General features: G+C 43.8%; 1 protein-coding gene across 1 annotated transcript in view; it reads left to right on the forward strand.

The window, feature by feature from the left end:
- KL (klotho) overlaps nucleotides 1-13,975 on the forward strand; it is a 46,112-nt gene extending 32,137 nt beyond the window's left edge. Inside the window, exons 2-5 of the mRNA XM_045473640.1 lie at nucleotides 4,550-5,060; nucleotides 5,804-6,072; nucleotides 11,570-12,671; nucleotides 13,248-13,975. Of these exons, the coding sequence (XP_045329596.1) occupies nucleotides 4,550-5,060; nucleotides 5,804-6,072; nucleotides 11,570-12,671; nucleotides 13,248-13,585 (2,220 nt within the window). The 3' untranslated portion in view covers nucleotides 13,586-13,975. The remainder of the gene's footprint in view (nucleotides 1-4,549; nucleotides 5,061-5,803; nucleotides 6,073-11,569; nucleotides 12,672-13,247) is intronic.
- Nucleotides 13,976-14,790: the final 815 nt, after the last annotated feature.

Below are 14,790 nucleotides of genomic sequence, written 5' to 3' on the forward strand. Positions count from 1 at the left end.
ACAATGAGGCTAAGAAGGAAGTGGAGAGGACATTATACACCGTGTCATATGCCCCACATTAGATTATTAGCACATCTTGGGACTATGCAGTATTATTCTTAAGAGCCTACTATGCCAAATCCATTCTAATTTATTTTTGTGATGGTGTGCACCTGAAAGTTTTCTGTCTTTCAAGGTCTCAGAAATAAAATACAACCAGGGTATGTGATGAGAGTTTTCCTGTTCTGGCTCAGAAAAATGTTCGCTTGTGTCGGCACTCTTTGGTCAGGTTTTCACTGCCAGCCTTCATTCCTCCATATCTGTTTGTTATACGTATTCTGCCCCAGACACTTTGCTAGAATCTGGGAATAGACACATAAAAGACCTAGTCAAAGACTTGGAAACACCTACAATCTAGACACTTGAATGATTGCAACCCAATATGGTGAAGGTCTTTGATAGAGGGCAGCTGTGGAGACTCATGAAGTGGACACTTCAGGGCAGAGAGAGGGAAGATGTCAGGGAAGACTTCCCAGAAGGGTGATGTCTGAGCTGAGTTTTGAAGCGGGGTGGAACTGGAGGACTGGGGATAGGAAAACTTGAGAGAGATGCACCCATGAAGGCATGGGAGCCTAGCGATTTCAGACCTTCGTGGAGGGTTCCATGCACCCGGGATTCAGGACTTGAGGCAGAGACCATAAGGCACAACAAAGAAAAATTAGGCAGGGGTTATTGAGATCACGGCTTTCAAATTACTATCATGGACAGTTCAGCAGGGCCAGCCATCCAGCTCCTGTGGGTGTGAATGTATTTGAATATTGGACATTTCAATTGTTTCAATATTTTGCTATTGGAAATAGTTCATAGATAAACATTCTTACATACACCCTTAATTACTTCCCTGAGTCTATGTCAATAGCTTTATTAAATGTCAATCTTAAAATAACAAGTTTGTAAGATTAACGTACCTGGAATAATTAGAAAGCAATGCAAAACCAAACATAACCATGTGTCCCTCTTAATTGTCCTTAGTTGTTGCCACACCTTAAGTAGTGACCGTCCCACACCTTGCCTTATAGTAGTCGACTACTCAAATCTACCATCAGAAAATGGAATGAAGGTGAATGAAGCAGGGTTCAGTTCAGTTTAACAGGCAATGGAACGGGATGAGGAAAGCCAGGGAGCTCAGTCTGGGGAGGAAGGCATCATTACCTGCAGTAGATGCAAGAGAGAGGTATGCCTGAGACTCAGAGAGCACCCAGAGGAGGGACATGCAGCCCAGTGTGGCAGGTTGGGTGGAGGTGAGGGTGGGGGGCCTCCATGAGTGGGATGACCACCAAGTTGGGCTGTGGTGGAGAGCAGTCAAATAACAGATCAAGTAGGGGTTTGGGGAGTAGGGTGAATGGTTAAGACAAGTGACATCCAAGATGCTTTCTATATTTGTTTGCAATCTCCAGAAAAACAGTTCACCTTTCCTTCCCTTTTTGGTTCTCTTCAGCCCCTCAATGCATGGGTTGATGCCAGTCCACATTGGGGAGGGTGGTCTCCTTTACTCAGCCTTCTGATTCAAATGCTAATCTCTTCCAGAAATACCCTCATAGACACACCCAGAAATAATGTTGTTATGGTTTTGTTAAATTAACATTTGTTAAGTGGAGCATAGTGCTGTATGGTGAGCCCCAGTTCAACAACAGAGCACAAGAGAACTTGAAATAGAGAAGTCTGTTACTCACAGGTCCTGGAGGAAGTACTCGGCCTTAAGGGGCCACATGGGGAGGTCAAGGCAGAGTACAGACAAAGAGAGAGGCAGAACCCAAATACATGGCTTGATTAGGGTTCTTAGGCAAGGACCAGATTGGTCAATTCAAACCAGAAAGAGGATTTTAGTAAGCTCCATGGTGGTCTATCTAAAGGGCCCATAAGGCATACAGGGGCTGGGAGCAAGGGGAGATTCTGGATCACAAGGGCGGTTAGGGAGGTCATGTCAGGACCTTAAATTTGATTGTGACCCTGCAGGCTGCTGTCTAGGGCATGCACTTGCAGGAGGGGCTGATGTCAGGTCAAGGTCCCTCAAGGCTGCATGGCCAAACAAAATGGCTGCTGAGGCAGCATTACCATGGCATAGTTTAGCTAAACCCTTGACAAGCATTTTACCAGCTATCTGGGGGGCCCTAAGGCCAGTCAAATTGACATATAAAATTAACCATCAACTTCCCAATGCTGCAAATATATACTTCTGTAAAATAATAAACTACTTAGTAGACATTTTTACTTGCATCATATCACATGATCCCCATCGTGTCCTTGCAGAAGAATAGATGCTGTCCCCATTGATACAGAGAAGTACCTGAGGCTCACACTGGTAATGGATGGGGGAGATGGGATCCCAACCTAAGCCCTAAGCCTCTTCTAATCCAAACCCCAGGTGGCATCAGTACCTCACTTGGGTGCTCTTGGGCTGAATTCCTTAGCAGGTGATATTCCCTGGACCTGCTATGCTTTCCTTTTTTTTTTTTTTCTGTTCATCCTTTAAGGAGAGAAGGAGTAAGCATTCATGGAGACCTTATTGAATGCAGACTCTGTGTTAGGTGTTTTATGTAAATTATTTAATTGTCATAACATCTCTGTGAAAGACACAAGGAAGTTAGTCTCACCTGCCAGGTTAGGTAGTGTGGTTAAAGGCACCCGAAAATGTGACAGGGCAGGAAGTTTATCTGACATTAGAGATCACGTGTACATTTCTGTGTGGCCCAGGGCATTGGTTTCCTAGCCAGACTTCTTCTGCACCGTGTCAAAGTATCCAAGGTTAGAGGAGTGGCCCATTAGTGTAGGCTATTCTATGGTAGGACTCCTACTTCTGCTACCTGCAAAACTGACCCAGATTAGGAAGTTCTTGGGTTGCTCTCACTCTTGCCTGGCCTCTCATTTTTATCACAGCAGCTGGTCTGTCGAGGTGTGTCTGTTAGACTTAGAACACGAGTGCCTGTGGGCCTCAGTTGGGCCAAGTTAGGAAAGTGCCCTGATCTGACATTCTGAGGACTAGCCTGAGATGTTCCTTTTCTTTTCTATTTAACTGTTAAGCGACATGACGAGATGTCTTGACAATGGGGAAGAGAGATATCGGGTGGTGGAGGGGAGGAAGATAAAGATGGGAGACACCACAAGACCAGCAGCGTAGCACGACTGAGCCCCCCCCCCTGCCTTGAACCACATGGGTGAATGCTACTATTCTTCTGATCAATCTTTTATTCTCCCTTTTCTTCTTAGCATATGGGTAGATGCTTCAGGTCATGAAAAAATATATTCAGTGGAATGAAACATAGTAGATATTTACTAAGAAACTAAAAATGAAAGTTAGACAATAAACTATTTTATTCCACTGAAATATTTGGCTGAACTCATAAGAACAGTGATAAGATCATTCTTGGACACCTGCACTGAAATGAACCACGAGAAGAATATTTAGGGAAAATGAAGAGCATATTTGGCATACTGAAAGAGCTTCTTCAGGCCCAGGGAGCGGGATGAAATTGGCATGATCATTTTGGAGAATATGAGTCAAACAGAGAACTGGAATGAGGTTTTCAAGGAGGATATATTAGGGGAGTAAAAGGCCAATAAACAGCCCTTGTGTTTGTAGAAAAATATGGAGAGTAAATCAAGGAATTCAAAAGTAAAGAGAAAATTCAAATAAGGGAGGAAAAACCCTGTAATCCTCACTGGTCTTCATAAATACAAAGAAAACAAGCGAAAATGAGATATCAGAAGTCAGTTAAGATTTTATGGGAGTATAAAGTTAATCTTAAGCAAAGCCCATTTCATTGCTGTAGGAAACTCCCAGCTGAGTGCTGACTAACTATGGACAGCTGATCTCCTCAAAGCCAAGTTTGGGTGATTCTTGCTCTTGGCTCGTACCCTCGCACTTCTGGGTCCTGTGCGAACCAACACTGTCCCAGTGTTCCAGAGGGTGGGCCGAGGCTAGATATTGGAGTTGGCCCTTTACTTTATTGTGCTGATTCTTCTTGGGGAAAAATAAAAATTAAGAATAAAGGGACACGTGTTAGAATTTTAGCCGTGAGAGATGAATACAAAATATCAAATTGACTCCAACAACTTGAGTCACCTCGAAAACTCCCAGTCTCTTAGGATAAAAAATATATAATCCTATTTAGAAATTCCTGGTGTGATCATAATGCAGGATTGGTTCTTTTCACGAAGCCTATTAATTAAAAATTACATAATCCAAAGTCAATTAAGTAGTAAGATATTATAACAAATTCTTATTTCATTAACTTCTCAAAGTATGAATAATGACTTCAAGACAAGAAATTCACATTTTCCACTGGCTACTGAAAAACAATAGAAATAATTCCAGTCGTGGTAGCAGCTCACTGTGGGCTGACCTACCCCTGAAATAATTTATTGTTTCCAGGTGACTTTTACATTGTGGGGTGATTCATTAAGTTAGGCTTGATGTGAAACAGACACCAACAGAGTTGAGGATTCAGAAATGTATTACATATTTCTTCTCGCTATCAGAGATAAATTCACCATGGCTTTTCTTTTATAGGCTCATGCCAAAATCTGGCATCTCTACAATACTTCTTTCCGTCCAACTCAGGGAGGCCAGGTCTCCATCGCCCTAAGCTCCCACTGGATCAATCCTCGAAGAATGACCGACCACAGCATCAAAGAATGTCAAAAGTCTCTTGACTTTGTACTAGGCTGGTTTGCCAAACCCATATTTATTGATGGTGACTATCCTGAGAGCATGAAGAATAATCTTTCACGTCTTCTGCCTGATTTTACTGAAGCTGAGAAAAAGTTCATTAAGGGAACAGCTGACTTTTTTGCTCTTTCTTTTGGACCAACCTTGAGTTTTCAACTATTGGACCCCCACATGAAGTTCCGCCAGTTAGAATCTCCCAGCCTGAGGCAACTCCTTTCTTGGATTGACCTTGAATATAACCACCCTCAAATATTTATTGTGGAAAATGGTTGGTTTGTCTCAGGGACCACCAAGAGAGATGACGCCAAATATATGTATTACCTCAAAAAATTCGTAATGGAAACCTTAAAAGGTAGGATTGGGGACAAAATTCTAATTTCTTGCCGAAAGCAACAGGAAAATCTTTCAGATGATCTGTAATAAACTATGTGAATTTATAGATTTTAATTGTAATGAAGAAATTCATTTTGGCAATAGTAGAAATGCACTTATGTAACACCTTTCTCATTTGGGGACTTGAGGAACTTAAATTCATTTTTAAACTCATTTTGAAAATGAGAAACTGGGTTATAATGTGTGAAAACACTTGACTTTCAGAGTTAGTACTCTAGAATTTTAGATTATATTAAGGATTAAGTGAATCCCAGGACATCTAGATCTCTGTACATGTTTTTGGGTTCTTATTATTTGCACTGAATAAAACAATTTTTAAAGAAAAAAGAATATCAACCCTTTCTGAAGAAAATATTAAGTAGTTTATTCTTTTAAAGATTGTGTTCACTTATTGTGGCAAGCACAATGCTAGGATAGAAAATGGAGCAAGACCATCATCTCAGGCCCAAAGAACACCTACTGGAAATAAAAATATTCCAAGTAAAAGCATACTGGAGATAAGCATGTTGGTGAAGACATTTGTTTGCAGAATTACCCAAGTGTGACAGCCTTTTATTAGTAAGAAAGGTCATTGGTTTACCAATCAGTGACCATTATACGCAACTTATTTCCGTAAGTAGTAAACCCCTCAAATGCTCTTGACACATGAGGCCAGTGCCTGGCTAGGGGTCACATTGTTCTTGTCCTCTCTTCTCTTTGCAGCCATTAGGCTGGATGGGGTGGACGTCATTGGGTACACGGCCTGGTCCCTTATGGATGGCTTCGAATGGCACAGAGGTTACAGCATCAGGCGTGGACTCTTCTATGTTGACTTTCTAAGCCAGGATAAGAAACTGTTGCCGAAATCTTCAGCCTTGTTCTACCAAAAGCTGATAGAGAAAAATGGCTTCCCTCCTTTACCTGAAAATCAACCTCTAGAAGGGACATTTCCCTGTGACTTTGCTTGGGGAATTGTTGACAACTACATTCAAGTAAGTCAGCTGACAAAACCAATCAGCAGTCTCACCAAGCCCTATCGCTAGTAAGTAGTGCTTCCTTATTAGGTTGTCATGACACATTGTCCATTCTTTGGGCCAGACGTGATTCCTTAATGAGAACATTAAGGGCACAATTTGGAACATTGCACCCTTCTCTCCACAAATCTTCCTAGCTTCATCTTGCACTTTAAATCAGTCCCAAAGGAGGAACAGATTTAAAATATATGAATATTTAATACCTGAAAAGATAGTAAAAAGATAAAAATACTCCCTTTTAATACAGTGGTTTTGGATGCTTTTTAAAGCAGTTGAGTTCTTCCATAAACAAGATAGGACAAACAACTTCAAATTTTCTGAGATCTCAGTGGAGCTGCTGAGTCTGAGGCAGGAACATTAGGCAGAGCCCTGCCGGGGCTTAGCTGCACCCTGTTGCAGAAACATCTCAAGCGGTGAAAACTCTTGTTCCAATGGTTCACTGCTTGAAGTTTCATTTCTAGAACTAGCTATTGAAAGGGTAAGGAAGTTCTTCAAAATGGTCAACCAATATTTATTGAGCACTTACTGTTTAGTTAATCCTCAGTATATTTTTAACTTCCCAATTTTAAAGGAATTTGTTTTCTGGAGCTTGATGGACTATTTTAGGAGGCACTTATTGGATGCTTAGCATGCACAAAGCCCTGTGTTCATTGCCGGGGATGCTCCGTTGAGGGGAGTGCACACTGACATGGGTAAGATTGACCCCTGATTTCAAAGATGTCTACTGCTGGGCGCCTGGGTGGCTCAGTTGGTTAAGCATCTGACTTTGCTTCAGGTCATGATCTCACAGCTCGTGATTTAGAGTCCCACATAGGGTATGCTTGAGCCCCACTTCAGGTGAACACAAGCCCTGCTTCGGGTGAGCCCCTCTCCTCTCTCTCTCTCTGCACCTCATGGGATTCTCTCTCTCTCCCTCTCTCTCTGCCCTCGCTTATTTGCACCCTGTCTCAAAACCAAAAAAAAAAAAAAAAAAAACCAACCAACAAACAAAAAACCTCATAGAGGTCTACTGAGGGAAAATGATTGATGTACAAATAATATAATAGAGTGCATGGAGCATGGTGTTAAGTGAGCAGGTGCTGGTGGGGTGTTGTTGAAAAGTCTGAGTGTGAAAATAGAAATCAAGACAGAGACATGGGCGCCTGGGCCGCTCAGCTGGTTAAGCATCCGAATCTTGATTTTGGTTCAGGTCATGATCACTCAGGTCATGATCTCACAGTTCGTGAGTTCAAGCCTGTGTTGGGCTCCATGCTGACAGCACGAGCCTGCTTGGAACTCTCTCTCTCTCTGCCCTTCCACCACTTGCACACACACACACACACACACTCCTTCTCTCTCAAAATAAATAAATATTAAAATAAGAGACAGAGGCAAAGTGTGGTATCCATAGACAAGCAAAGGCATTTGGCACTTAGCATGCTGTCGGATGCTTCTAGCCAACTCACTGGTGCAGTAGGAGAGGAAAATCACTTTCCCTCTACCTTCTGAGTTCTTTAATTATAGGCAAAATTAAAAACAGCCTAAAAAGAGAAACACAAGCAGGAGTATATTAACATGTGTACCTGATATATACATGAGAGATACTCAGACAAAAATGAGTTAAGTCCTTGAGGTTACTTAGAATTTAGGCTTAAATACCAGCTTAATAGAAAAAGCTGGAAGCAGAGGTAGGATATATGTCTCTTAGGGAAGAATAAGCAATTTTTAGGAAAGATGGATGGGCCCTTAGAAGGATAGATGGGAGCCACAGGAGTTTCTGATAAAGTCTGTCTGGGTCTTATGGTGGCCTCTGGTCTCCTGTGACGTGACTCGATCTTCCCTGGGTGATGAAACTCCTGGGAGGGATTGATGAGAACAGAGTTCCTTCTGGAGCATCTGTCTTTAGGCAGGTAAGGGGAGTTCAGAGAAAGCCTTTCCCTGCATGTTATTATTTGAGTGCCTACAGCTCAAAATAGTATACCAGAGGGGCATATTTTGGGGTGGCAGGCCCTGAACTACGGTCATATTTTGGGGTGGCATATTCTGTTACCCTTCAGTTCAAAACAAGTATTTGGAAGAATGGTTGGATCTGAGGGAGGGTCTTTTAGTTGAGCTGGGTTGCTGTTTTCTTGTAAACATCAAATGGCAGTCCTTTATAAGGAAATAAATAACACATTCCTTCATACATTTTTTGCTGGGTTGTATTCTTAGGTCTTTTGAAGACCTCCGTTTAAAAGACTTAGGTTTAAGGCACCTGGGTGGCTCAGTCAGTTAAGTTTCCAACTTCGGCTCAGGTCATGATCTCATGGGTTCGAGCCCCGTGTCAGTCTCTGTGCTGACAGCTCAGAGTCTGGAACCTGCTTCAGTTTCTGTGTCTCCCTCTCTCTCTCTGCCCCTCCCCTGATTGTGCATGCCCCCTCCCCCCAAAATAAACAAACATTTAAGAAAAAACTTAGTTTTAAGTCTCAGTCTTAAATCCCTTCTTACATTTAAAAGGCGACTGAGGGACATGTATTAGCCAGGATGTCTGAGCGTAGCTCTGCCCTGTTGGGTTTGGGGTTTTCTGCCCTCCTTCTCTCTCCTCCTTCAGCCTCTGCTCCTACCTCCTTTTCCTAATTTCTCTCCTGCAAGTGGGAACCACAGTGGGCTTCAAATAGGGTCTGGAGGTGCAGAAGTGGCTGGTGAGATGGGCTCCCCATCCTTCCTCCCTCCCCTGTATTTGTGCTCTGGACGGGTTAGTCCCTGGTCTTTGTTCTCTGTCATGACCTTGTGCCAGGCCCCACTCCCTGCCAGGCTCTGTGCCCTTGGTCACTGAGGGCTCATGCTCCACCCTGATGTCTAATAGCAGGGCAGGTAGTTCCCGCTTCAGTTTTCCGCCAGCATCTCTGTGCAGGCAGTGTGAACTTGGGAGGGACTGGACATTGGAGGGAACTCCTTCCCTCCTGCTCTGCTCCCCACCCCAGGACTGTGTTTGCCTTGGGAACCGGGAAGTAGTGCGAAGGTTTTAAGAGGACCACCTATTTCCTCAAGAGAGCAGAGAAACTCTAGGCAGATGCAACAGGTATGGCAGTGAGGAGGAAGGCAGATGGGGAGAGAATTGCTTTTTCTACCCCTCCGGGGCCGTTGTTTTAAAATTTGATCTGATGCCAACAAGACATTAGGCCTGGACCCTTCCCCTGAGGCTGCATTGCCATTTTACCTCATCACTTCCGGGGTCGTGGTGGTCGTGGTGGTTGGAGGGGGGGGTCTCTGTTCCTCCACCCACTGGAGCTCCCCAGTCTCTCCCACACCGAACCAGCCAAACACAAAACAACTCACTCTCAGACCCTCGGTGGGTGAACTTCTCCTGAAGCTCTCTAGTGGGAAAAGGTTGCCACTGCTGTTTTGTTCTGCTTTTCACCTTGAGCTTGGCATCATTTTGGCAGGGCCCTTCCCGAGGGAACTTCCTAACCGACAAAGTAAAATTAGGGCAGTTCTGAGGAGTGTGTGCCTATGTTTACATTTACAAGCTGTTCTCTATACTTTTCGTACATTGAATTAAAGTCCTGAGAAGTAATTTTTAAACCATTGAAAGTTATCTTTTCCCTCCTGGCTGGTATTTCAGTGACTCCCAGGGTCACTGTCCCTGGACAACCACTAATGCTCATAGTTAAATATAGGTACAGAACCTGCCACATGCTGGGGACATAAAGCCTGTTTAACATTGGCCACTAATAAGAGAAGGTTTCTTCCACGATAAACTAAATATATACTTTATATCCATTTCTGAAAGGCTGCCCTTAATTTTTTCATTTTTTTATTAAGAAAAGTTGACAAATTAATAGAGGTTAGATAGAATTGTGCCTAAGTACTTATTTCGAAGCGTCCTGTAGTTTCAAGAAACAGATTCCCGCCTCCCCCCTCCCCCCAGAAATTGTACCTTAGCCTCTCATATTTATTTGCACATGGACTGAATAAAACTTGCTGTTTTGGAAAAATTGTGGTAGAAAATGTATAAATTTAGTCAACTCAGAGCTCTATAAAAATAAGCCAAAGGATTCCTTCAAGCTATGAACACTTTCACTTCAAAAGAGCATGCAAATATTTTCTCTTGCAAAGCTGAGGAAACAAGATTTGTGGGTGCATCACAGTGGAAAAATACTTCTCACAGCATTCCCACCGTACTAGGGGACACGCATGCGTGGGTGATCTACAAGAGACGGTTCTCCAGAGAAAGCAATTTCCCTCTGACACGCTGGGTTTTTATTACTTTTCCTTTATAAACACAGCACTGACCCCTCCAGAGGAACAGCAACTCAGGCCCGCAAAATGCAACAAAACTTCTGCTAGAGGTCCCTAAACGGAGTTAGACCCCAGCTTGCATACAGAGGGTCAAACCAAGGGGCCTGTTTGAACAGGATTGTTTCTGAGGAGAAAACTGGTTCCATCAAGTGGTTCCTTGGGATGAACTTTCAGCTTGCATTTTCCTCCATGGTTTACACGTGGAGGGAGGATTTTATGATTTCAGTTTTACAACGTGTCTGCTCTTCCTAAATACTTATTTCCATTTTGGAGGCTTATGGATCAGATGATTGACAACCATTATTGTCATGATCATCACAGAAAAATAATGTAGAAAAATCTAAAAACTATGTTAAAATAGCCCGATATGTGGAAATGACAACATCGTTCCTCATTACCACATTCTCTATCACTTTTACCATCAGATTGAATTGGTTAAATCTGGTCTTTGACACGAAAGGCAATAAAAAGCAACAGTCACTGGTTTTTAGCATGGTCTCTATCTACAGCAAACTTCAGTTTGGAACACGATTTTAAGAAGTACAATTTAGTTTAATTTTTAAAAATTTTTTTAAATATACTTTTTAAAGTTTATTTTGAGGGAGAGAGAGAGAGAGAGAGAGAGAAGGGGGGGAGGGGCAGAGAGAGGAAGAGACAGGGGATCCTAAGCAGGCTCTGCGCTCTCAGCGCAGGGCCTCTCACGGGGCTCGAACTCAGGAAACGTGAGATCATGACCTGACCCGAAACCAGGAGTCCCACGCTTAACCCACTGAGCCACCCAGGCGCCCCCATGATTTAAGTTTTTACATACCATTCTGCATTTTCTGATTCTAACTCAGGTTTTAGGCTTTCTCTTTTCATCTATTTTTTTTTTTTTTAAATTTGGGAGTCTCATAATATTAGTAATTTTTTTATATTAAAATGCAATCCTTCAAACATGCTTGCTTAACACAGACCAGAGGTGTGTGAGAAACATTGTCATCTGAAATGATCAAGAGTTAGAGCTAGGGGTAAAACAAATAGGCATCAAAGAGTGGAATGTTTTTGTTTTTTTTTTTTCCCCAGGAACTTAACGACTTGGGAGGAATGGTTGAAATGGGTAGGGAGGCTCTATTTTTGCCCCTCTTGCTTGTTAGCTTCGCGGAAGGCGTTGCGTGGAATTTCGTGAAGCTAACGCTTACTCCTCTGCTGGCAGGTGGACACCACTCTGTCTCAGTTTACCGACCCGAACGTTTACCTGTGGGACGTCCACCACAGTAAGAGGCTAATTAAGGTGGACGGGGTTGTGACCAAGAAGCGGAAGTCCTACTGCGTGGACTTTGCTGCCATCCGGCCCCAGATAGCCTTACTCCAGGAGATGCACGTTTCCCACTTTCACTTCTCCCTGGACTGGGCCCTGATCCTGCCGCTGGGCAACCAGTCCCAGGTGAACCACACGGTCCTCGACTACTACCGCTGCGTGGTCAGTGAGCTCGTGCGCGCCAACATCACCCCGGTGGTGGCGCTCTGGCGACCCGCGGCCCCGCACCAAGGGCTGCCGCGGCCCCTGGCCAAGCACGGAGCCTGGGAGAACCCCCACACCGCCTCGGCTTTTGCAGAGTACGCCCGGCTGTGCTTCAAGGATCTCGGCCACCACGTCAAGTTCTGGATCACGATGGGCGAGCCGTACACACGGAACATGACCTACAGCGCGGGGCACAATCTTCTGAAGGCTCACGCGTTGGCCTGGCGCGTGTACGATGAAAACTTTCGGGGCTCTCAGAAGGGGAAAATATCCATAGCCCTGCAGGCCGACTGGATAGAGCCGGCCTGCCCTTTCTCCCAAAAGGACAAAGAAGTGGCAGAGAGAGTTTTGGAATTTGACATTGGCTGGCTGGCCGAGCCCATTTTCGGCTCTGGGGATTACCCGCGTGTGATGAGGGACTGGCTCACGCAGAGAAACAATTTCCTTCTACCTTATTTCACTGAGGATGAAAAAAAGCTAATCCGGGGTTCCTTCGACTTTCTGGCCGTAAGCCATTACACCACCATCCTCGTCGACTGGGAAAAAGAAGATCCAATGAAATACAACGATTACCTGGAGGTGCAGGAAATGACCGACATCACGTGGCTCAACTCCCCCAGTCAGGTGGCAGTAGTGCCCTGGGGCTTACGCAAAATTCTCAACTGGCTGAAGTTGAAGTATGGAGACCTCCCCATGTATATAATATCCAACGGCATAGACGATGATCCGCAGGCAGCCCAAGACAAGCTGAGGGTGTATTACATGCAAAATTATGTAAATGAAGCTCTGAAAGGTAAGGAGCCCCGGAAACAGCAGCCCCTCGAAGCGTATGTCACGCGAGGGCGTGGTACTCCATAGGCACCCTCAAACGAATACACCCACTGTCTCCTGGGAAGCAAAGTGCTTGCTATCCATTCCTTGCCACACTGAAAAAGTCCAAGAGAGAGTTAGTATTTTCCCCTCAGGATAATGGAGTTTAGCTAAAAGTCGAAGACCCTAGCCGGGGGGGAAGAGGGGGGGGAAGGGGGGGGGAAGGGAGGGGGGGGCGGGAATGCCTAGCACCTGCTGGGGCCTATAAAAGCATGGACTTTCTTGTCCCCCATTTCAGGCGGCTTCACAGCAGTCTTACCTCCTTCGTTGTGCATGAAGATTTAACCCAAGTACATCATAGTAGGTTTAATTATGTAAAACCTTCTACGTTAACTGTAGCTCAATGTTTGTCCTCGCATGAAGGAAGCCTGTTGTGATCAAACCTAATTTAGTTTTATTAAATAGTATTGAAATTTTCTCCGATGCACCAAGGCTGTGTAAAAGTGAAGTGCTGCGTGCAAAAAATTTTAATAACTATTCTGTCCTTTTGTTTTTCTAGCCTACATATTGGATGGTGTCAATCTTTGTGGATACTTTGCTTATTCATTCAATGATCGCACAGCTCCAAAGTTTGGCTTCTATCATTACGCTGCAAATCAGTTTGAGCCCAAACCGTCCATGAAACATTATCGGAAAATGATTGACAGCAATGGCTTCTCGGGTCCTGAAACTCTGGGGAGATTTTGTCCAGAAGAATTCACCCTGTGCACCGAATGCGGCTTTTTTCACACCCGCAAATCTTTACTGGCTTTCATAGCTTTCCTACTTTTTGCTTTTATTATTTCTCTTTCTCTGATTTTTTACTACTCTAAGAAAGGCAAAAGAAGTTACAAGTAGTCCTGACCTTTTTCCTATTCATTTACTTTGAAATGATTATGCACACACATCAGCTGTTCACCATTTGCACTTCTCAGTGTCGTAAGACTGGATTTCACTTATCTGACTTCTAGAAAAAAAATCTGTGGCGTATGACAGAGGTATGGAAGTGAGCATAGGTGATTGTAAAATACTGAATAATGTGAATAGTGCCTGGATTTGTTCTTTCTTGGAGGATGATCAAAGACGGTTAGGGGCCATCATCTCTGCAACACATTCTGTAACAAATGTATGGGAAGTGGGACCCATTCTGGAACATTTTTATAGAAATTGAATAGCAAGATCAGTGCCCGTTCCTAAATTATCTTGAAGTAAAACAAATGTGGAAATAAAAAGTTAAGTCCCAAATAACCATCTCTAAACTTCCATGATATGCCTAATGGTCTCTCTCTGTTGGACCCAGTTTCCCTTGAAAAAGAAATGGTAGAATATTAGAGACATGACAGAGGGCACTACGCTAGAACGTTCCTTTTAAAAGCAGTGTTTCTATCAAATGCTGCTAATATTAATTTACATATCTGGTTAATGATGTACTTAGCAGAGCAAATTGTAGAATTTTATTTTATGTGACTTTCAAGGCGCTTTTCAGGCTCTGGGGTCCTTGAGGGCTTTGTGTCACTGGGGCCTTGTCAAGGGTCTGTACACAGAGGGCTTTAAATGTTTGCAGAAAAATAAATATGAATCATGAGATGTTGGACTCTTCAGGAAGCATAAACCGATCGTGCAACGCATTATGCTGCGTGGCGAGGAGGAAAGGAGGAAAAAGTGCATATTATGAGCAACAGTATGATTAATTTGATTAGAAACCCTTTGATTTTAGAGCACTCCTTTCAATGAATGATGTGACCTTTCCTGAGTGAATAAGAACGAAATAATCACTCATCCTATGAAGAGTGACTTCACTCGCTGTTCTTTAGAAAGTGCCCTGATTTCTTTGAATCGAGTTTTTAAAAATTCTTACTAGGGGCGCCTGGGTGGCGCAGTCGGTTAAGCGTCCGACTTCAGCCAGGTCACGATCTCGCTGTCCGTAAGTTCGAGCCCCGCGTCGGGCTCTGGGCTGATGGCTCAGAGCCTGGAGACTGTTTCCGATTCTGTGTCTCCCTCTCTCTCTGCCCTTCCCCCGTTCATGCTCTGTCTCTCTCTGTCCCAAAAATAAATAAACGTTG

The sequence above is a fragment of the Leopardus geoffroyi genome, chromosome A1, assembly GCF_018350155.1.
Source record: "Leopardus geoffroyi isolate Oge1 chromosome A1, O.geoffroyi_Oge1_pat1.0, whole genome shotgun sequence".
In the NCBI taxonomy this organism is placed as follows: Eukaryota; Metazoa; Chordata; class Mammalia; order Carnivora; family Felidae; genus Leopardus; species Leopardus geoffroyi.